The sequence below is a fragment of the Ammodytes marinus genome (genome assembly GCF_949987685.1).
Source record: "Ammodytes marinus genome assembly, chromosome: 15".
NCBI classification, from domain to species: domain Eukaryota; kingdom Metazoa; phylum Chordata; class Actinopteri; order Uranoscopiformes; family Ammodytidae; genus Ammodytes; species Ammodytes marinus.
Window position 1 is genome coordinate 9,529,498 of NC_137219.1, and position 24,314 is coordinate 9,553,811.

General features: G+C 39.8%; 3 protein-coding genes across 3 annotated transcripts; all 3 read right to left on the bottom strand.

Moving 5' to 3' along the window:
• Nucleotides 1-908: 908 nt before the first annotated feature.
• LOC307261759 (transcription factor Sp3-like) lies at nucleotides 909-8,855 on the bottom strand. Its single transcript, XM_080042363.1, has 8 exons — nucleotides 8,336-8,855; nucleotides 7,483-7,710; nucleotides 6,826-7,395; nucleotides 5,857-6,018; nucleotides 5,500-5,707; nucleotides 5,183-5,372; nucleotides 4,367-4,563; nucleotides 909-1,511 (listed from the first exon to the last, which is right to left on the bottom strand). The coding sequence occupies exons 1-8, from the start codon at nucleotides 8,402-8,404 to the stop codon at nucleotides 1,267-1,269; spliced, it is 1,869 nt and encodes a 622-aa protein (XP_079898489.1). The 5' UTR covers nucleotides 8,405-8,855; the 3' UTR covers nucleotides 909-1,266.
• Nucleotides 8,856-11,036: 2,181 nt separating this feature from the next.
• ola1 (Obg-like ATPase 1) lies at nucleotides 11,037-16,224 on the bottom strand. The gene is made up of 11 exons (XM_080042920.1): nucleotides 16,136-16,224; nucleotides 15,712-15,809; nucleotides 15,417-15,560; nucleotides 15,191-15,318; nucleotides 14,221-14,396; nucleotides 14,010-14,090; nucleotides 13,528-13,625; nucleotides 13,277-13,417; nucleotides 12,992-13,088; nucleotides 12,183-12,305; nucleotides 11,037-12,035 (listed from the first exon to the last, which is right to left on the bottom strand). Exons 2-11 carry the CDS (start codon nucleotides 15,807-15,809, stop codon nucleotides 11,931-11,933), a joined length of 1,191 nt encoding a protein of 396 aa, XP_079899046.1. The 5' UTR covers nucleotides 16,136-16,224; the 3' UTR covers nucleotides 11,037-11,930.
• Nucleotides 16,225-18,577: 2,353 nt separating this feature from the next.
• LOC307261417 (transformer-2 protein homolog alpha-like) lies at nucleotides 18,578-24,017 on the bottom strand. The gene is made up of 8 exons (XM_080041962.1): nucleotides 23,855-24,017; nucleotides 22,505-22,638; nucleotides 21,742-21,901; nucleotides 21,293-21,481; nucleotides 20,996-21,111; nucleotides 20,713-20,874; nucleotides 19,460-19,524; nucleotides 18,578-19,377 (listed from the first exon to the last, which is right to left on the bottom strand). The coding sequence occupies exons 1-8, from the start codon at nucleotides 23,885-23,887 to the stop codon at nucleotides 19,367-19,369; spliced, it is 870 nt and encodes a 289-aa protein (XP_079898088.1). The 5' UTR covers nucleotides 23,888-24,017; the 3' UTR covers nucleotides 18,578-19,366.
• Nucleotides 24,018-24,314: the final 297 nt, after the last annotated feature.

The window sequence follows — 24,314 nt, forward strand, 5'->3', positions numbered from 1 at the left end:
AGCACAGCATGACAGCAGCGTCAACACACTGTTGGCTCGTCAGTGATTGTATAAAAAGCTGCTGCGGGTTTATTTAAGGTAATATTCGGGGTTCGTCTTCTTGCCAAGAGTTAATGAGAAGATTGATACCGCTTACATACCCGTGCTATGTTATGTATGAAGAAATCGCAAGCAACTGGCTCTCTTAGCTTAGCCTCAAGACTAGAAACAGATGGAAAAAGCTAGCCTGGCTCCAAAGTCCAAAGGTGGCAAAACTCCTACGCCTACAAGCGCATATAAAGTTGTTAAGGTTACCTTTTAATTGTTTATTCTGCACAAAAAAATTTAACAGTGGACTATTTCTTGTTGGTTGCCTAGCATATGAAACTACACATTGTAGTTGAATCACTCCAATATGTTAAATAATGAGATTTAGAGGTGCTGGTATAGAAATATTGGTTACCTTTTGGAGTTAGCCAGGCTAGCTGTTTCCCCAATTTCCAGTATTAGTGCTAAGCCAAACTTCATATTTAGCTTCGAATTAACAGGGTTCTTTTTTTCTCCCAAAAAGTTAAATCTATTCCTTTTAAAAACATAGGCGTGTGGTCATTGCGGTAGCAGTGCAACAGGTCAGCGAGGATACAGTGCTGCTTCAAACACGCCGCTCGCTTTTGTCGAAGCTCTCTGGCGACAAAAATTCAATCATCCCAGAGATGTTTACAACTTCCTTTTCTCTCTCTTTCAGAAACTCAACCTCCTCCTCCTCCTCCTCCTCACCATCTCCATTTAACAAACACATTTATCTCAGTTACAGTTCCATCATCTGCAAAGCTTAAAAAACACATGCACCTCCAGCATTTTATACAAGAGTATGATACAAAATAAGGCATTTCATTGGGTTGAGTATTCATGTCGAGTGTTAATACATGTTTTCTTGTGTGTGTGTGTGTGTGTGTGTGTGTGTGTGTGTGTGTGTGTGTGTGTGTGTGTGTGTGTGTGGGGTGTGTTAACGCGTGTACATAGCGACCATATTTTAATGTTTTTTTTCTTTTTTTGCCGGCCCATTAAAAAGACTGCAAAAAACAAAACATAAAGTCATGATAACTCTTACTTAAAATATATATATTTGTCATATATATTTATGTATATATTCATATGTAAAAAAACAAAAACAAAAAAATAAAAAGGGAAAGAGGGAAAGAGAAAAAAGCCCAAGAGGTCCCTGTGATAGGCCAGTTCTCAAAAATAGACAAAAAAAAAAAAAGAAACACCTCACCCACCCCTCAATCATTCCATGACCTCACCGGTCGCCACGGTGACCAGCTGTAAAGGGATCTCCTGATTGGCTAAGAGGTCATGGGTGTTGGCGGTCTGGAGGATGAGCGTGGTGCCGTCGGCGGTGATGACTGTGTCGGTGGTTTGCGGAGAGGCGGAGGGAACCTTTTTATTCTGGTGAGTCTTTATGTGCTTGGCCAGGTGGTCGCTCCGCATGAACCTCTTGGAGCACTCGTTGCACACAAACTTCTTCTCCCCTGTTGAGATCGGTGAAAAAACAGAAACATCAGACAAAGAGTTTGGCAGCAGAAATGGTTAATACAGACCATTTCAGAATATCAGAGTTGATGCATATGTTGCCCATTAAAAAGGTTCTTCAAGGAACTTTGGAACATTTCTGAAACAGTCTAATTTTTCCTCTGATGATCATAAATTACTATATAATAATAATATTATATATAATTTATAAAGTTTTTCTTAATGCCTTTGTCGTGGGTACGCTCACCCAGGAACAACAGCTGGAGTAGTAAAAACACTACCACTTTTGTCCAAAGGGGGTGCAAGAATGAACAAAAACTGAAAGTTCCCCGGAGCACCTTTAAGTAATAATGAATTGCGGCTGCACGTAAGTCAAACATCGGTTTAGGATCATTTAGAAAGAAGTGACGCCTTTACAAAGTTTGTTTTCTCCCATGTTAAGAACTCTAAAAGTTACTACAAAATGTTGGCACTTTACCAAGTCGTCTTACACACAAGTACGTCAAATCATAAAAGAAACTCACTTATTTAAGTTTCAGTACTTGGCCCTTCTTCTCTAAAATTCAAAACAGAACCGCCACCATATATGTAAACTAGGGCCCGGCCGATTTTCGCATATTTCGGCATTTTTTTTTTTTTTTAGCAATCATATGTGAAATGTATTGCTGCCCTGGAGGTAGCCTAATTGAATAGTTATTAATGCTATAGCCTATTTACAGCAGCAGCAGGTGTGTTGTAATACATTGGATTAAGTTACACTGACAGTTCCCCTGCAACCAATAGCAGAGGCATTGGTCATCGCTTGACAGTTAATAATAATAGTAATAATTGATTGAATTTATATGGTGCTTTTTTGGAGGTCATTCAAAGACACTTTCAAAACATTTAAAAATTTAAATATATATTTTGGGTCGGGGGCGCCTTTAGCTCAGTTGGTAAGGCTTCCCCCTCCCGGGCCGGGCCCAGCAGCAGACCCAGGTTCGATTCCCACCCGCGGTCGTTCTCTGCATGTCACTCCCCTCTCTGCCCCATTTCCCCTCTGTCTCTCTGCACTGTCAATAAAGCATAAAAATGCCAAAAAAAAATCTTTAAAAAAATATATATATATATTTTGGGTATTTTTTTTATTTTTAATCGATTTAAATGGTAATCGTAATTTTTCTCTGACAATAACCGGCATCGGCACTCCAAAACAATATCGGTCGGGCCCTAATGTAAACATAGATGAATGTGGATATTCTTTGGTTCTTTAGCTCTCTTTAAGAAGTACAGTACAGCATCCGAACATACCTTTGTCAAAATAATTCACACCCTCTGTGATCTGAATATGCAGTTTTACATTCAGGGGTCATGCCCTGGATGCGGACAAACAGGCAGTTTGGATTTAAAGGTTTTACTTTTTCTCTTGACATTTACTTTTCCTCCATAACATCTAGCAAATATCCAACAACAAATCATACGCAGACAACTGTATCTGATATTCCTGCATCTAACCAAACACAGGGCAGGTGGGTGGAATTTCAAAAGGGTAACTATTATATAATAACATCTAGTAAAAAAAAAAATTCAACAGCATCATGTATTTGTGTATGGATAATCCAGACAATCAAAAGAACACAAGGTAAACGTTTAAATTTGAACCGCTTTACTACAGAAATAAGTCTGTTGTGATAACTGTTCAGAGCTGTAAGGAAATGCGCATGAGTGAAATTTGAGTGAACCACTTGCGAGCCTCTGATCATATCAGCATGTTTCCAACACTTAACACAGCCCAGACAGAGAGTGATGAAACACTCAGCAATAAAGACAGAAAAACAGATTAAATTCACATAAGCATTTTCTTTGTTTCTAGCACTGATCAATTCGCCTGTTAATTCAAGACAAAGAGCAAAACCATTCATGCTTCAAATGTTTGTTGGGCCATTGCTTCTTAAACAGTTTCTACATAAGGCTGAGGACAGAAGACTTTCAGTATATCTCACTAAGAACAGTCCGATGGTGTTCTCTTAATTAAAGATTCTAATCTAATTTACTCCAACTCTAAATCTCTGTCGGTAGTCGATTCAGGCCAAAAACAAAGTAAAAGGAATTTAAAAATCCCCATTAAAGCTTAAAAGTTTTCGTCCATGAAGAAAACATTTGGGTTGCACAAAACTTCTGAAGGCGCAAAACATAATGGAATACATACAGTATATCGCATTTGATATTTAACTTCATAAATCACCATATCATTATGGTCATTTTTTTTGTTAAATTCAATTAATTAAGGTCTTGTTTTAGCACCAATATCAAATACTATTATTTAAAACTATAATCTTCACTATTACAGGTAAATTATCTCCTGTCAAGTCATTTGTAGCTAGTACACAGTAACACATACTGTAACATATTGCAATCATTTAACAAAGAGCATTTAACATTTGGAGATGCTGTAAGTTTTTCATGTTTTCACTTCGGAGATGAAGCCTGACACCTCATATCACTGAAAATTGTGTAATCAAAAATAATTGTGTGGGCATCTAAAGACAAACATCGACTAGATTTTTCGGAATGTGTTGTATTTTAAGTGCCAAGCCTAACAAGAAGAACATCTCCACCATTTTACCTTAAACTCTGTATCATGGACACGAAGCGGAGAGACAACGTGCAAACTTTTAGTTTTCACTCTTCTAACAAACATGGATGCATGTTTCTTGTTGAAAAAAACAAAAAAAAAACTATCAAAAACATTAAAACATTCTTATGTTTTTATTTTCACCCCCAAATAAGTGCCTAACAACAGTGCTTAAAAAAAAGAGATTCCATGGCTGTGTTACTGTGTCTAGAGGCAGTTTGATAAACGCATTGGCCTGACCTGTGTGTGTCCTCCTGTGTCTTTGCAGCTCGTCGCTTCGGGTAAACCTCTTGCCACAGAACATCCAGTTGCAGACAAAGGGTCTCTCTCCGCTGTGCCAGCGCAGGTGAGCTCGCAGGTGAGACGTCTTCCCGTACACTTTACCACAGCCCGCAATGTGGCAGATATGCTGCTTCTTCTTACCCATGCCCGAACCTCTGTGGAAAAAAAAAAAGAGTATGCAAAAGCGTGTTAAAAAACAAAAACAAATGATCATCAACAGTATTTCTGTTTTTCTACACGATACAAATTGAATTTAGAGACTAAAAGTTTAATAACCCACAAAGCTAAATAAAAAGACCCAGCAACGCAAAATAAAAATCCTACAGCCCTGTGCTGTTTTAAGGATTAGCCAAAACATTTGCATTTTGTATTTGCATGAAGGATCAGATTTGGATCAGAATATTTAATGCAGTAGATCATTTACAGTCAAGTAAAGTTAAAGAAATATGAAATATGAAGTTTCAATGCGTCATGTCTTTTTAGTAGCGTCTTTGAATGACCCAAATCTAGATGTTGAGGTTGTATCATTGAAAACTGTCGCTAAAATGGATTGTTATTGTCACTATGGTTGTTATTAGAATTGGCTGTACCTGACCAAAAATAAATATATACTGTATAAATAAATATATATATATTTTTTTTTATTGTAGTTGTAGTTTTAGGACTTCACTTAGTTTTGCTGATCTTTTCTGACTGAGAAAGGATAGTTTAACACCAACTCCTCCTGATATCTGTAATCTATATCTGTGTGTGTGGGTGCGTGCGTGCGCCCACCTTCCCCCAGACTCTTTGCAGTTGGGGCAGGTGCATGCTACTCTGCGCAGCCTCTTGCCCTCGCCGCCCTCTCCGCCCATGTCCTCGTCTCCCATCTGAACGCGCAGGTTGTTCAGGTCGCTGGGGTTCAGCGTGGAGTCTCCGCTCAGCTGCCACTCCTCAGAGTCCGGCTCCTCCTTTATCTGGATACCTGGAATCAAAAAAAAAAAAAAAAGATTTAGGATCTCTTTTAAGTGATTTGACATGCGAAATTCAAGATTTGCACAGAAAAGGAATTAGCATTTAGGAACGTTGTGTAATGTGCGTGTGTCTCGTACCAAGTGGACTGTTTGTGTCCTCCCCCTGCTGCGTGTACTGAATCCCACTTTGTGTTAGAGAGTTGACCGTGACCGTCTGGAGGTTGGGCAGGCTGACCTGGCCCCCCTGGCCCAGAGGGAGGGTCTGCACTGGGGCTAAGGTCAGCTGCTGGGCCTGCCCCTGCCCCTGGTTTAACTGGAGCCCCTGGAGCGACTGGACACCCTGAACCTACAGACAGACAGACAGAGAGAGAGAGAGAGAGAGAGAGAGAGAGAGAGAGAGAGAGAGAGAGAGGAGATATGTTAGTGATCTGAGATTTTACATAATATGTAATTTAGATACTGCTTTGAAACTCTCACATACTCCCCGTAGATTACCTGGAAGGTCTGCCACTGGATCTGTCCAGTAGCACTGACAGTTTGGGCCTGGATGAGGAAGGTTCCCGGGTTGACCAGCTGCACACTCTGTAGAGTCTGTCCTGAGTTCATGTCCTGACCGGAAGCCACCTGAGAGAGAGTGGTGGCATTAGACGAAGAGACCTGCAGAGTGAGGGAAAAGGAAAATAATAAATAAAGAATTATAATTCCACACACAAAGGCAGAGAAAGCGCGGCTTGTGTTTTTACATGGGAGTTCCTGTTTAAACAGCACAATGGATAGTTAGCCTTTAGCATGTTAAGAAATTACAAGTTGGCACATTTCCCTCAGGCCAGCTATGCATTTGTGGTTACTGACAAACACTTGAGAGCTGGTTGCATAACATTCACAAGCTGACAGCTACTCATAGAAGTATTGTTTTAATATAAGACTGCACATTAATTCACCCTTCTAATAGTTTGTACTTTAAATTGTTGTTCTATCTTATGTAAACACATGCAAGGAGGAAAACCATCAAGCCATCCTTAGTACAAAGCACATCTAATTAGGTGGGTAAGCCAAAGTGACTCTAGGAAGCTTGCGACATATATCAGACACTCTGAAAGCTTCAACAAGTATAAAGTGTCATTTCTATGGGTTTTTTACATAGTAACAACAGAAGACATTAAAAAGTTGTCTCTATAGTAGACTTTAAGCAGTGGTTTGCAACTTTCTCGGCTTGTGACCTGTTAAACAAATCAATGTTTAAATGTACTACTGCATAAGTGCAATACCTGGTACCATTATTAACAATCCCATGCTTTGAGGTTATGATTGCTATTTTCTTCAGATACCCTTTTTTAAATTACACACACGAAAAAAATAAAATAAAAATAATAATAACTCCTTTTAAACTTAAAGATGTATGTTGGATCAGTCCAGACCCACATACAAATAAATGACAGAGTTATAAAGACAATCGACTCGGACCTGGATTTGCTGCAGGTGGTTGTGGGGGTTGTAGTTCCCCGAGGACGAGGGGTCGGTCACGCCCGCGGACACGGCGGTGGCCTGCGTCAGAACCCCGGTGCCGTCGATGGTCTCTGGGAGCTGGGAGGAGTTGGAGGAGGAGGTGGTGGTGGAGACGTAGAGTTCAGAGTTACCGCCGCTCACCGTCACCATGGACTGCTTGGCGTCCTGACCATGACCGTCCAGCGATTGGCCGCTCATGATCAGCTGGCCCTCTGCCGTTACGCCCGTCGCTATAGGGACCGACTGTGCTCCGGTTAGCCCTAGGGACTCCAGGTCTAAACTGTTTATGGGGACAAAGGTTATATTGGGCATCATGGCGCCGCTGTACGCCGACCCCCCGGACAGGCCTTGGATGGACTGAACTTGCGATTGCGTCAGGAGGTCAGTGGTCCCCGTCGTGGCACAGCTGATTCCGATGCTACCTTGGCCGCCATCGTGGAGGAGCTGGATGTGCCCCGTGCCGTCATCTAATCCCTGCGTAGAGAACCCTGCCAGTGTCCCATCTGCATTCTGGATTTGGGGGATGACCTGGAAGAAAGGGGTGTCATCTTAGACCCTAGATCATCAACCTGAGCATAGTACAGTAACTTTAAAGGGTTTCGGTCTAATTTTTACCTGATACTGAATGCCTGAAACCCCATTGGCTGAAGACTCATGTCCAGATGCTGTAACATAAATGGGCTGGCTGTGAAGACCACCAATGTGAACGTACTGCCCGTTGGATGTGACGATCCCAGAGTTTGGAATGTGAAGGACCCCTTGGTCTTCCTTCCCAGTTGAGACAGGGGTTAACACCTCCCATCGGTCTGGACCCGTCATCTGAATGGCCGACATATCTGTCGTCTGGGAGTGTAAAACAAATAACACTGATTTAACAAGGACCAATCACACTCCTACAAGAAGATACACCAGCTTTAGATTACATCACATGAAAAATTATGAACCAGCCTGGCTATTGCCTGGAAATCAGTTATGATTACAGAGACTGTGTTGAGGATACACTGTATCAAAGGGGTAAATAATAGGCAGGAGTTATGCTGATGCAAAGGAAGTAAGGCAAAACAAGAGGTGGACAGAGAGAGAGAGAAGATAACAGGCTCAGAAATGGTCGATAGCAGGGCGTGGGGGATGGGTGGCTATCACAACACAATTGAACGCTACTGTTTTGATTATAGACGCGATCCCTGCAATATTATCACATCCCCGGCATCTTCCCAGCCCCAATGTGCACCGGCTATCTTCCAGCGAGCCGACCCAAGCGATTGACTTCAGTGTCCTACCCACTATGGGCGGGTTTTACAGGGGTAAAGTGGGTGGCCGTTATTGAGGGGAACACAGGAAGTGTACGGCGTTCACCCCATGCCATCAAAAAATTCAAAACGTGTGAACTCCATGCTCTCAAAAACAAAACACAACCAGCAAATCGAAAGCGAGCGAGAAAAAGACGAAGCTAGAAAATGTCGGATACCTGTGTTTCCGCTGCGCCGCCGGATTGCAGAAACTCGCTTTGACTGCTGTCCACGTCCGCGGACGCCATTTCTCCTTGTTTCACAGGCTGCTCTGGCGCTAGCAGGGGGAGAGGGGGAAACTCAGCAAAACTCTGTAATCTTCAACTCCTGCCTGCCAGAAAAGCCCGCAAAGCATCCCCACTCCGCAGTCCAAAGGGGAGCCGAGTGCGAAATACAACTTTGCAGCAGAGATTCTCCGGGCAATTTTCAACCCAGATTGACTGTTTACTTTGTCAACTCCGTGGCTAGCCCGCTAGCTAACCATATCTAGCTCGTTAGCAGCGGAGCAAAAGATAGAAAGACGCAGCTCGCTTCGCCGCAGGCTGCACAAACTCACCGATTAGTTGCAGCTTCGACGCGCTTAACGCTTACGTACCAGTCATAGCGGGAGTGGTAGTAACCGGGAGGATTATCTGATCAACTAAACTCCAAACATGATTATTTTATCAAAGGCGGGCTAGTGTTGATCGGTGAATTCGGGTCGATTTTTTTCTATTTTGATTGACGGTGCGGGAAACACAAAAAGGTGGGACTAACAAAGCTTGACCGTCGAATTTGCATCACATTACAGGACGTCCCGCCCTTCTTCTCTAAGGCGATTGGTTTAGCGTGGGATTCACCGCACGTCATTGGCTCCCCGGACTGTCAATCACTTTTTTGTAGGACGTGTGTTTCCTGTTTGTTGTTGAGCGTAGACGAGAGAAGGAATGCAGAAGCAGATGAATCCTCACAGGAGATACTAGTGAAAATAACGCCGTCTCGGTCGAAACCTTACATTTTATTAAACCACTTAATGCAAATTCAAGTTATATACTTTAAGTTTAGGTTGTTGTTTTTATGCAGTGCGATTTTTTTCGCTAACACATTGCAATAGACGACCGACGGGAGTCAAGTTTGAAAAGTTTTAGTTGAAACTATAAAGTAATAGTTTGCTATTACTACAAAGACGTTAACATTTGTTTTATAACAGCCTTGGATTAACTTGTATTACGAAACCGCAAATAATTCTATATCCAAATTGACCCATAATAAACCCAACGTTTAAATTCACTTCACCATCACTAATATGGTCCAAAATCACAATATTTGGCTGACACGTGGTTCCCCACAGATCATTAAGAAGTGCTAGGACATGGGGGGGGGGGGGGGGGGTAGGATTTCATAAAAAATGTACCCTTACTTTGTTTTCACTGAACCAAATGTCTTGTTTTATGCAAAGCCTTAAATTATTGATGTCATTTCTTTGTAGTTAGAAATTGGTAAAAAAAAATTGTAGGTAAAATTGGTCCTTTATTTTATTTCGAGTGGAATTTAAAGTTTCAAATCTAACTGGCCCCTTATTTACTATCTATGACTGTCCCCAGGCATCCTGTAGCATACACACACACACATCAATACTGTTTGTTGTAGTTTTTTTGTGTACATAATATTTTTTGTTGATAGTATGAAGACATATGCCTCAAAACAATGCATTACAGCAGTGTAATGACTGTAACCATAGATGGTAAGAACATATGTTAACATTTAAACATGAACATTTCAAATGATTCAAACTGTCAGTCTACCTATTGGGACCTTTTGATCATTAGCACATACCTTTATAAACATATGAAGTTTGCTTAGGTAAAAGTGCTCAGAACAACAGCGACAGCTGCATGAACATCGAGAAAATTTCATTTGCTGAAGACACTGCAAGACAGTTGAAGGCTTCAACAAGTTAGAAAGTTACCCTTGAGGGGAGATTGTTTTTCCCATTTTTGTTTTACAAGCTCAAGAGTACTGTTACCAACAGTTTTCAGTGTCCATTTAACTTCCACAATTATATCCCTTCCTATGTGCATCACTGCAGTAATGACTTTTACTGTGTTTGATTATACCGAGAGGCATTCAAAAAACATATATTAAATCCTGAATTGATACACTTGAATAGGAAAAAGAAGCAGTCTTTAAATATTCTTAAATTTAAATTCTTTATATTAAAGTTATCACAAAGTGAAAAATGCACCTCTGTAGTCGGGGAAACAAATGTTAATTTCTTCTTATTTTTTTACCTTTTAAATGGCTGTAAGTAGTGAGGAGTTCTTGAATTTTAAATCAAACAATCCTCAGCAGATGGAGTTGTCCAGTTGTCAAGGAAATCAAGTTGTTCAAATTTCCATGTTTTTTTGTTTGTTTTGTGATCAATACAAGGCCAACAAATTAAGAATGAAAGTTCCTTCTTGACCTTCTGAAAAACATCAGTTTGCAAAAACAAAAAATCTAAAATAAATTTAAATCTCAACCTCTGAAAAACACTTTAAGAAAAGTTAAGAGTTTTCAGAAAAAAATGGAAATTTGAAAACCTACATTTCCATAACAACTGGGCAAGTACATATTCATATGATTTGGAAAATTAAATCTCCTTAATTTCGTTACTGCTTTCATACGGTTTGCATTTTGTGATGGATTTAAAAACTGCCTTTTGTTATTAGTTTGCCATATTTAAAGAGACTTTTTTGAATTTTATAATAATTTGTTTGCAATGCGTATATGAATTTACTAGCCGACTTTGATTAAAAACTGTAAAAGCCTAAGATTATTCAAGTGTCTCAGTCCAGGAATCACATTACCTCTCTCACCCTTATGTTTTGAAAAAGTACAAATACACAAAGCAACGACAGGTTTGTCTGCTTTTATTGTCACATGCACATTGATGAAGATGACATTTATTTGATCCTGGCACCCTTTTGGTTCACAGGATTTCTTTCTTTTAAATCATAGTCCACATCTTGGAAAGGAGTTTTTGTGACGGGATTGTTAGGTACTCAAGGTGTACAGTCTGGATGATCCACAAAGCACCTGATTTACAATGAAGCATAGTCTCAATACGTGGGGTGGCGTTCATAAATGTGAGCATCAGAGTGTGAGAGTAAAATGTATTTATTTTTTCAAACCAACCCAAACTAAGTTAATAAAAGCTGTGTGCAGAACAACATTCTCCATGTAGATGTCTGATCAGGCACAGCAGGTCAGGGGTGCCTGCTTTGATTTTTTTCTACAATATAATTCACCCTCAGAATACAGAACAGTGCTAGACTAAAAGTGCAACACTGAGTGATGGCTTTCATTTCTCTTATTATACACAGCACCAACACTTACAGAGACCCTAAATTATAGCTTTATTGGAATATCTGAGTTAATATGATCTTATGGTAGAAATGGGTGTTAAACTATAGAAAAGGTACTGAAAATGTCTGCACCTGTATGTTTCTAATTCTGTCTTCTATTCTTATTTCCTGAAAAATCTGAAATGATTTATATCTCAGTCAGTCCTTGCAACCATGAACTAAAGAAAACGGCGAGTTACACAATGTTTGACTGGTAAAGCTGTGCAAATGGAAATATTATAGCAAGGAATTATGTTAAACTTGTAAATATATGTTATCATTTAGACACTGGTCCATGAGCTGATCCTCTTCATTTAAACTAAGAAAGTATGAAAACCAACAGACTGTGTTGCTCTTTGAAGCCTGACTGAACTATATTCTGCGTTCTCCCTCTGGTGATGGTGTGGTCTCATGGTTTCTTTTTTGGTGCGCTGGGTGTGTTGAATTTGAAAAAGATAATGTCCCCGTCCTCCACGGTGTAGGTCCTGCCCATTTGCCTGTATTTCCCAGCAGCCTGTGTGAGACGGAATGAAGTCAAAGAGAACAAATTGGTATTTATTAGTTGACTTTTTTCTCTCAGATGTTCATGTAGTTTATTGGCAGAAGTTCAAAACGTGCAGCCCAGTTCAAGCTTGTAACCAGGCTCTGTACAGACACACACCTTGGCTGCGTTTTCACTGCCCTCCTCTTTGAAGTCAGTGTATTTCATGACCTCCGCCATGATGAAGCCTTTCTCAAAGTCAGTGTGGATCTTTCCTGCGGCTTGTGGAGCCTTGGTACCTTTCTGTTGGGAGCATAACAGACAATTTCAAAAACAGATTGATTTACACACTCTCACCGCAATGATTTATCATACATAAGGACAAGAATTAAAGTGTAACTCAATAGTGAAACCCTACACTTGAGTAAAATACTTTTTTTTAAAGGGAGAGAAAAGAACTTCAAATATCCAAACACATACTGCATTTAAGTCACAAAACCAAAAGTAAATGCTATCCTGGTTCCAGACCTTCGGGTTGCTGCCTACATCTCAGATTTGTATTGAATAGTGAAAGACTAAATTAAATACTAAATGGTACTTCTGTCTGATAACCAGGTTAAAGACACCCAAATCCATAGTAATAATAACTCAGTATTACACTTGAGGCCATTTATGTGTAGGAATATAGTCAAATAATTGCAATTGTTTCCATATAGAGGGAGAACACATAATACAATACAGAATATGATAATAATGACATAGGTAGTTTCCCCCAAAACAAAACTAATCATAAATATATTATTAATAGTATTTAAAATAAGTACAAACATATCTAACATTTTAATATGCAACCGTTGTTATGACTTAATAATTAATTTACAGAATATGTCCTTATCTTTGAATAAATCAACTTGGGATCTATCACCAGTTAATCCACGACCACATATAATAACACAGAACACAGAAATATTCATGATCACACCACTTACCCTGACAGTCCACGCTCGCACCTCATCTGGTCCCGCTGTGAAGAAGTATTCCAGCTGCAGAGCTGCGTAGCCGGTCTTTATTATTTTGGTCAGAACACTAGAAAACAAGGCAGAGAATCCACGATGAGCAGGGCAAGCTAAACTGCGATCTATAAAACAGTGCATTCTAAGATTAAAGCCAAATTTTACCATAACAAAAAATTATTTAATCATCTGACATATGATGAGAGACTTATTTAAGAACTATTTATTTATATTAGTCTCACCTTAATGCTAATGTCTCACCTCTGCGTCTTCTGTTCCTCGCAGTACTTGGCCTTTTCCTCGTCCTCCATGTCAAACAGTTTGGACTCGATAGATCCACTCACAGGAATGACCATGGCTCCGGGGTCATGGGCGTCTACCCACTCCTTGATTTTCGCCAACCTGAGGAAAACAGGCAGCAATGCAAGTTACTCTGAATGTGTTGTAACAGAAGCAACATAAAAAAAATGTATAAAAAAAAGGTGTGTGCGACAGATGTACAGCATATTTACCACTTGTTCTTTTTTCTGATGTAATCCTTCTCTGAGAGATTAACCAGGTAAATCATGGGCTTGGACGTCAGGAACAGGTATTTGTTCAACACGTCGATCTGTGGAGAGAATTTAAATGGTTACAAAACAACAAACGTTTATTAGGGTGTCACCTGAGAAATTCAATTCTAATGCTTCAGAATCCAATGTCCAGTAGGGAAACAAGCAGATTATTAATATGTTTGAATGTGAATTTAAATGTGGGCATGAGAGAAAAATTAGCAAAAATGGTAGAAATGTTTCAAAACAAAATAGAAAAGCAAAATAAACACACCAGACGGAGATGAATAACCCTTTATGTACTATACTGAGTAAAAATTGCATCTTTTCACTGACCCATAGAGCAACCCAGTGAGATTATTTTTAGGAATGTTAGCTCAAACACTCAAGACACATTAGCAACCACGCAAACCTATTCACACACAGACGTACACCAGCATTACCTCTTTTTCGTTCCAGTCGTTGTAAAATCTGACGTGTTTCTTCTCTTCCACTATCCAGTTCTTTACCTTCAACATGATATCCTGAAGCAAGGAGAAGCAGATTACATCCCATGTGCACATTGATTATGAGCTCATTTATCCACCTGATAGCGGTAAAAAGGTCTAACAGGATGACAGATGCATTGCACCTGCGCAAACACACTTGACTTACGTATTCAGGTTTCAGTTTTTTATCGTTTCCTCTGACTGCCATTTTCTCCAGTTTGTCGATGATGGGATCGAGCATCTCCTCGTCCTTTAGCCGCAGCTCCTCGTGGATGATCTCGATGTCCCTCACCGGGTCCACGTTCCCCTCCACGTGGATAATATCCTCATCCTCAAACGCACCTAAAAGACACACACATGGACTGATGTAAGTCGGTCAGGTCACACATTCTGAAATATGAGGGGCATTTCAATACATTTAAAGGTGAATTTCACCAATTTAAAAAAGTAAACTCTGTCCTTCATAAACCCTCAAAGTCAGTTAGCATCGCCCAGCCTCGGATTTTACACGCAGGAACAATTGACAAATGCAAAAAACTTTCTTTATGAATTCTAGCTTTAGAAACTAATTGGACTGGACGTTGTATTGACATTCTTTTTATACTGGTCCCGACACCAAAACAATAGTTCCCTTTACCTTCCTCTGATAAATATCTGTATTTCATTGAAGTACTTTAATGTTAAAGGTAAAGTCTGCGATTCTGGAGAATGCTTGTTGTCAAAATCACTTTTCTGTCAAAATCAGTAAATATCTCCTCACGATCCACTACCAGTATATACTGATGAAAAAAAATCCAGTGTTAATACAAAGCCTAAGCTCTGTAAACAGGCATGTTGCTGGCTACTGTGGCCCCCTTTGTTTACATACCAGTTTACAGAGCCCAGGCTGTGTATTAACAACATATTTTTGTCAGTGCAAAATAACACATTACGGACAGGTATAAATATATGCAGATTACTATAATAAAATAGCCTAAAATTGGATTTTAATCAGGAGCTAACCATATCATCATGTCTGTGCCAAAAATGTAGTGGGCCCTTTAAGAAATGCAGTGATTGCTCGCCTTCCTCACACCTGTCCACTCTAACCAGTTGTTGTTACGCAGCAGCTGCAGGCAGTAATAATGACAACTCACGAGTCATGTGGAAGATGCCGTCACAGGCACTGATGTGGGAGAGAAAGGCGTTTCCAAGTCCTTGCCCCTCGTGAGCTCCCTTCACCAGACCAGCAATGTCCACAACATTAAGAAAAGCTGGAACTTTACTAAAGAGACAAAACAGCCAGATAAATAATCAGAAATTAATTTATGTTGGAGAAATAACAACAAGCTGTCAACACACGCCGTCATAACACACACACACCTGACTGGTTTGTGGTATTCGCAGAGGAAATCAAAGCGCTCATCGGGAACGGGTACTCTGCTCTCATTAGGGTCGATCGTGCAGAAGGGAAAATTCTCTGCAGCAGCTTGGCTTTTGGTCAACACATTGAAAAAGGTGGATTTCCTGCAGTGGACGGAGTGAGAAGAGTGTCAACAGTATAATAATAATTACACATTGAATGGTGGATGCAACATTTGGCTTATATACACTATCATTTCGAATATACATTGCAAAAGTCCATATAGCTAATGTATTACTTAGTGCATCTACATACCCAACATTAGGTATTCCTACAATCCCAATTTTCAGAGAGGTCCCAAATCGTCCGATCAATGGAGCCTGTTTGGGGGCTTCTCCCTTTTTCGGGGGCATCTGCAAGAGTTACAAGATGGTTAGAACATGACCACACATATTTTACCAAAGCAGGGCGTGTTTGTATCTGCACCTCAGTCCTGTTAAACGTTAGGTATCCCTAGTATGTAGCTCCGTCATTCTGAGCAGCTAGCTCAACTTAAAAACGTGTACGGGCTGCTCATGTCATATGCTCATTCATACACAACACGCTAACGTTAGCTAATGGCTAACTGAAAGCACTACCTTCTACTTGTTAGCCAGAATACATGACTCTATGGAAATAACTGTCAACATGACAAATATCCCAAAGGAGATGTAGTTGATAAACAATCCTCTTTTAGTACCTTTATGTCCTTTTTTAGCGTATGGTCTGCGTGGTGTTAACTGTGGTATGTGCTCACACCAGACGCTCCGGTGGAAAGGCAAGTTGGGGAGCAAAGCGGAAGTGTTTTGACGTCAGGGCTCTGTGATTGGTCGAGGAAGAGCTTGAACGTTGCGTCAGTTGTGTACTGACCAGAGTGTGTATTAAACTTTTTTACTTTATAATAATTTCTCTGGTTACAACTTTTAATTTTCGGTAGTCAATCCACGCAAGAAGTCTCCATTTGACAGGACACGTTCAGGAACATGCATACAACCAGTAAATAGGTTGAAATTAGAATGTATATAAAAACGTATAGGCCTACTATGGGACTGAAAGTTTATTTTTGGGTGTGAAAACAGTAAATGTCATATCAATGTATGTCACCATAGGGAGCTGACCAGTTGTAATGGAAATGTACAGGGGTGGATTACTGCACAGGCACACCAGGCACAGGCCTAGGGGCCCAAGGGCTCAGGGGGGCCCTAAACCAGAGATACTGATAGGCCTACTAATTTTACATGTCCAATAATAACAGGGTCCAAAAAGGAATAGCCTAAATATAAGGATACTCATTACATTTGTAACAAGATAGAAATCATCATGGGCCCCTCAACTAGTAGGGGGGAAATACAAAAGCAAGTTAAAAACAACAGCATTATTAGCTCTGTCTTAGGGGCTTCATAACACACAGGAATAAACTTTCTATGTGTAAATTCTAAATTGTTCATAAAAAGTAGCTATCCATAGCCTGGCATTCCCAGACCTGCCACTAGGCGCTGGCAAATTAAATTTGCTGCGCGTGTTGGTCTGGAGACGCTCCGTTGAAGCTTATCAAGACTACCAGAAATCTGGTATAACGTTTCAATTGGTTCTATCTAATATGGGCGCGCCAGAGCCCTTTATATGGTGCTCTGGGGAGGACGTAACCGGATGACGACAGTGACGTGCATGCGACGTCGAAGCTGTGATAGTAAACATCAAAGATGGCTGCGGATATGTTGTGTGAGTTTGAGACTGCTTTGGCCTCGACCCTTAACGAATTGGAAGACGGGACTCATAGCTTTCACTAGCAAGTAAGTGGAATGTTCTGTTTTGCCGACCGACAACGGCAAACGTTTAATTGAACAGTTTAACAGCTGTTCGCTAAACGAACGGGGCTTACGTCACTTGTGCATCGCTCTGATTGGTTGTAGTGCTATCCAACTGCGTGCAGTGGCATTTGAAATGCACGAGTAGGAGCCGCCCCTAGAGTTGGAAATTACTATTGATCGTCGCCAGACCCTCTATCGTTCAAGATATCAGGGTCAGGATTTCCAGGCTAAGCTATCCACCCTTAATCTGTTGAAATTGGCCCCTCCATCCTATAACATGGGTCTGCAGACCAATCTACTGTACTGTACTGTAAAGAGTGCTGCCTGTTTAAGAAAAATCTGAAAAATAATGTTCCTTCTGCATTTTAGGATTTTATATAGCCTCTAAAATTTCCTCTCAAAGTGCATCAGATTGATGCATTACTTTGTCCAGTGTCCCTTTAACAGTATCCCAAAATCCTGTGGGAAACACTGACTTCCTTAATATGTTTTTGCCATTAATTGTATGTATCTGTGCGAAAAAGTCAGTGTGGATTGGATGGGGGGGGGGGGGGCTTTAAGAGTCTGTGCCCATTATATCATAATCTGTCTATGGAAATGTAGCAATAGATTTCGTAATTAAAACATTTTCTATACACTTCACAAATTTCTTGTCTATGCGTTTTCAAATTCAGATTTAAAGTGCATTCTTGACTAAAACTATAGACAAGGCCTAGGCATATTGTAGATATAAACTTTCCATTGACGTGTACAATTTTGGAGCGTGACTATGTTCCCACAATTTTAAGTAATCTAACAATATAAAAGAGAATAGTACGTCCGTGTGTGGATGTCGGTCTCATTCAGGATTCTAACCTCTCACTCTCCTTACCATAACCACCCAGCTCTGATGCCTGAACCTAATCGTCAATTTCAGGACCAGCGGGCTGTGGGGACATAGGGATGACCCCAAACGTTTTATTTTATTTCTGTAAATTAAACATCTGTTTTCATTATCTATCTTTTCACCTTGTCTTACATCATTCTGCTCGTTACCAAAAATAAATCCTCATCTCTTTGCAGAAAAAAACAACTTAAAAGTGGTTCTATTCGGAGAAAACAAGTTGTCCTATAGGAAATCAACCGACTACACACAGTATATGAGCAGCTTTAAAATTGTTTCACCACCATTAAATATCTGACTCGGGTATTATTCTTATTCTCAAATGATTTTATTAATATACTAATAAACTAACACTACCCCTTTTGAATGAGTTTGTAGCATTACTCAATTGTGTAAAAGATTTTAATTACACTTAAACCATGACACAAAAGGTCTACATTGGAACATGGAATATTGCAGATTTGTCCAAGCAGTAATATTCTTTATTTCTGTCAACAATAACAAACGAAAGAATAAATTCCAAATGTTTTGATGGGCCTTCATGGTAGAACACCTGCCTCTAAAAAAAAACACAGGGAAATGTGACCATTATGTAATACTAAACACTGTTACTAAACAGAGCAAAAGATCCAGGTAATTTTTGTATTGCTTATATACACAACAAATGAAAGTACCCTTAACAAGAACATTTTTAAAATTAATGTTTTAAAACATTTCATAGGGAGCAAACTAGGAACTTGACAGTTTCAGAAACCAACTACATACGAACAGCAAAATGAGATTTTGTCACATAACCGCCACAGAAACTTGTGCTTATATATATTTAAAAAGGACTTTCGAGAACAAGTCAGCATGCAGTTTTAATACCATCACCAAAACAGGTTATGTGTCAGTAAGATGGATACCCACCAATCAGTTCAGATTTTAATAGAAGTGAGGGTAAAAGTTAGGCCTCAAACCAATGAACAATTGATATGCTTTTGCTGGAGATCAGAAGAATTGTCCATTTCAACCTGATTTTTCATGATTCTTTCTTTAAATTTGGTACAACACTGACACTGCTGCTCATCAGACTGCTTTTTCAGGACCCTTTTTTGTTTCTTTAAAACCTCTTATACATTAACAAATCCAGAATTCCTATCAAATATGTACACAATCTGGTCCGAAAAATAAACATAAACGGCAAGCATCCAAGCAGTGGCACTGAATCTGTCATTGACTCAGCTGCTCTCACTGCTCAGTAGTGACCTGTGGAAAAAAAGACAGATTAAGATTTTGTTTATATCAAAAAAATGTTTTGTCTAATGCCGGAAACATGGTTTCAACATACGCGGTGAGTAAGATCGGGATCGTGAGCGGTACCCTCTGCTGTAGTAAGGAGATGGAGATCTGCGTCTGTATGTGGGGAAAAAACAAAAGGACAACTCATCACCTGAGGTTACACATGGCAAGGTTAACTAGGATCACTGGTAATTAGGGTTGCAAAATTCCGGGAATTTTCAAAGTTGGAAACTTTCCATGGGAATTAACGGGAATTTATGGGAATTAACGGGAATTTGGGGAATTAACGGGAATTTTGGGAATTTACTAAATTTAAAGCAAACCAAATGCACTAAATCCTTCTAACTATGTTATTTCAGTCCTGGCAAACGTTCTAGACTGTAAAAAGCTGTTTTTTCAACTAAGTTTTTATATATTTATGAACATTTAATTTCAAATCAGATTTTTTTTTAAGTTTATTGAGACACCCAACTTGATATCATATATTGATTTTTACTAGACCAGGTTTACAGAGGCTTAAACAGTGATTATAAATATAGTTGGGGAAAATATATTTGAGCAAAATCTTGACTAAAATAACCAGATTTTATGCAAGCAACCTTGGCAAGTTGCACATAGCACACATCCTACTGCAGGGGTACTGAAGCCATGCCCTCTACATACTCTGTGCATTCCTCCATCACATGGTGGGGGGGCATTTAACTTTATTTATTGAATAGGTGGGGTCAGACAGATGAGTAATATTTAACTCAACATTCATCTTTTTGTTGTTCAGTGAAATTATTGATTGTTCATAAAATAATCAAAACTTGATAAAGTTCTTCTTACAAACAAATCTCTTCAAATGTAATGATTTTTAATTGTATTATTTTGCATGGATGTCAGCCTATGACCAAACATAGTGTTTAGATGTTTAGATTTATGTTTGGATATGAAAAAAAAATCATTTAAATTACTTAATTATTTAGTTAATTCCTATAATTTCCAATTTTGAATATTCCCAAAATTCCCGAGCGAAAGTTCCCGTGGAAAGTTTCCGGAAACTTTCCGGTAATTTACCGGAAACTTTCCACCCCTTTGCAACCCTACTGGTAATACAATTATAATGACTTAATTGGAAAGACACATGCGCTACTTAATTTAAAACATATTTACTCTCATAAAGTAAATATGTTACTCTTTTAAGTACGGTAATAGTAACTAGTAAAAGTATGCTTATGCGATACTCACACTTTATCTTTAACACCTAATTTTGAAATATAATCAATGACAATAGTCAAGGCAACTGGCCAATGAATTTACCTGCTTGATCTGTAATCTCGTTCCTCGTAGCGATCATAGTCACGCTCATAACCTCTGTCATAGCCTCGGTCATAGCCCCTGTCGCAGTCCCTGGATGGGCGCCGCGATGAACCACCGCTTCCACCACTGCTGCTGCCGCTGCCACCACCACCACCACCCCCACTGTAAAGATTTTTTTTTACAGATTTAATTTCAGTAACACCATGGACACTTCTACACACACAGTAAACTCTCAGGAAAAATATACCTACTGTACAAACTTGTCTGGTTAAGAAACACTCACTATGTGGGACGTCCCATGTAGATTCCAGGAGTGGGAGTATGGGCCCGTTTTGTAATGGAGAAATCCACTCGGATCCTGCGACCATCAAGCTCCATCCCGTTAGCGTGCTCCTTGGCCTTAAATTTCAATTAAAAAATAATAATTTGCATGTTTAAACTTTTCACAGATTCAATTTCATTACAGAAATTTCCGAGGCTTACATTATACATCGTCAAAAATGAACACCAGCACAAGTTACCTTGTCTTTTTCCATAATATTTTTTTTTTAAATGTTCAACCCCATCTTATCCTCCTTACCTCCTTGGCGTCCGCACTGTTTTCAAAGTAGACAAAGGAAAAGCCTCTTGAGCGACGCGACTGTTGGTCACACACAATGTTGACATTACTCAAAGGGCCGTACTTGGAGAACACCTCCCTCAGGTCCCTCTCAGTGGTGTACAAGCTCAGTCCAAACACACCCAGACAGCAGTTGGGGTCTGGGTTGGCCTGTGAGAGTAAAGACGGGAATTATAATGAACCAATGACCTGCCAAAATCACATAAATAAATCCTTGATTTAAAGCTTTTAAGACATAATTTCCTTTTTTTTTAAATAATTCATGGTTACTCATTATCTCACCAAATCAGAAAGTAGAACTCAATAATGTGTCCATAAGTTCATTCTTCTGCACATACAGGTGTACATTTGAAATTGAATGGCCTATGGAAACCCCCAAACCATGAGAAGAAGTAATTAATAATATTAACCCTGTTGCCGATGTGTCTGCGACGATTTGACATGGGGGAACGGCTGTGGCTCCTGCGCCGGCTGTGAGAGCGGCTGCGAGAGTGGCTCCTGGTGCGGCGTCGGTGGGAGCGGGAACGAGAGCGGGAGTTACGCCTGCGTGAGCTTCGATGGGAACGGGACCTGGGGATAGACATAGACTTAAGTATGAGTAGGTGACTTACATGTAGGCATGGGCCAGTATGATAACCTTTAGCAAAAATACCACGGTTTTTACGGTATCACAGTGTTGCGATTACAGCTCTCAAATGTGTTATTTTGAGATGTCTGGGTAAAAAACTGTTTTTTCCTGCCTGAACATAAACCTTTCACTTTTTGTAAACAACACATAGAATATTCTGAACATAAATCAACTTGTATGATAACTTAACACAATAAATAATTGAATTATTATAAACAAAGCAGTCCTTTTAGTGAGCAGCACAACAAGGCTTTTAGAGACATGCTCACTTTCTACACATTTATTTTCTAGTAAAAGTGGTTATGATGCAGGAATATTCTGAACATTAATAAACTGGTATGTTAAAATCCTGTATGTTCTAGTACAGAGATAATGGTAGTATTGAAACCTTGACTTTTTCATATTGCGGTATACCTTGAAACCTGTCAAATGTCCCTTATCTACTTACCTGTGTCACACACACAATCACACAAATGGAATTTTTGAGGCAAAACATAATTCAAAACTGCCTTCATTAGCATTTAAAAAACAGAAACCCGTTTTACCTGGATTTGGACCTGGATCGAGAGCGAGATCTGGACCTGGAACGACGGGAGCCATCTTTGGAGTGCCCCGGTGAGCGGCTCGCTGATTTGGCAGAGCCCTGAGGTGAAGCACTCCTCGAACCATGGCGCGAGTCCTGGGCACACCAGACATGGATGTGAGAAACACTCTAAAGATAAGTGTGTGTGCAGCACAACAAGAACAAAGGGCACAGAGGTGATTGCGTTTGCCCTCAAAATGCCCCTTTCAGAAAGAGAACACCACAATATGACATTTAACAGGCGTGACATTGAACATTTAGGAATTTGATTAAATAAATGTAACATTAAATAAATATTTGAAGTGGAAATTAATTTAGCTCAAGGACAGAATACTCAAAATCAAAACCTAAGAAGGTATGGAGGGATTGACCGGTGATGTTTCTGATACAGAGAGGGGAAAAAATTGTGCATGCTTAAGAGAAAGAAACAGGATGAAATAGAGCAATAATAACATAGCAGGCTGTTAGGAAATAACTCATACCCTGGTCAACTTCTGATCTTAACTTCATTACTTCTTTTACTTCATTACTTCAAAACAACCCTTCATTTCTTCTTTCTTCTGTTAGACATAACGACTTCTTTTTTCCTCCTCTTCCCCCATCTACCATCTGCCATTACAACACTAGAAGTGGGGACAGATCTTGAGCGCTTCTGTTTTCAGCATCCAACACTTTAGCATGCATCAACACCATCAGCTTCATATATTAAAAACTTCACATCTGAAACGTCTTCCGCCTTTTTCTTTCTTCCAACCTCAACCTTAACAAAGAACAAACAGGGGTGATAAGGCATTTGGTTTCTGTGAAAACCGAAAAATGGTACAAAGAAAAACATCAAAACAACACAGATCAGCTGAATTCATGTTTGGGTGATAGCTTTATTAATTTTAAACTACTATACACCGTTGCAAGGCTGAACATTTGGGTTACTAGTAATAGTCAATATTTCTCTACTTGTACGTCAACTCCTTTTTTTTTTTTTTTAGTACCGGTAAAATGAAAGTAGCCAGGTCGGGCGGTGGCTAGGCTCTGTAGGCCGTACACGTAGCTAACGTTGATAGTTTTAGCTTTTAAACGTATAAGATATACTCAGTACTTTTCTGCTTAGTGTGATTCGCCAGACTCGCTAAGGGTACATTTATACACAAAAGGTTACTAATCTTAGTTTTGAAGCCTTTTACCCAAATTATTCAGCCGACCAGTCAAACACAGCTGCAGCTAACAGCTAAATCAGCTAGCTAACCTTAGCTCATTCACGCTTAACGTCTTTCCAACGGTTATTCTTTCTTTCTTATAACTTATTACAACTCACCTGCTCTCTGAAGTCTTTCTCGTTGTCGCTCATATTTGAGTAAAGAGAAAGCAGACTTATTAAAAAAAAACAATAAAGAAGCACAGAGGACACTGGCTTTAGTGACGGATTTAACTTTGTGAAAACGCAAGCCAGATAGAACGGTGTTGTGCGAGATGCACGCTTGCCGAGAACTGCATGCACCTCGCGGGAGCGCGCGGCGCGCGCAGATTGGACGCTTAAACGCCTCGAGTGTATTACTATTTAGAGTCGTTTGTGTTTAATTAGATTCAGAAGAAGTTCATAGTGTTGGTGTGAAGTCAGACAGTATTACTGAGGGTGAACTCGTGTTTCCAAACGGGGAAAGATGACTCGAGTGACAAATAGCCTATAGTCTGTCAGTTCGATTAAATAAAGAATGTGCTGCTACATCAGGCCTTCTAGGTGAGACGCAAGTTAATAGGGTGAATTGCGTTTGTTT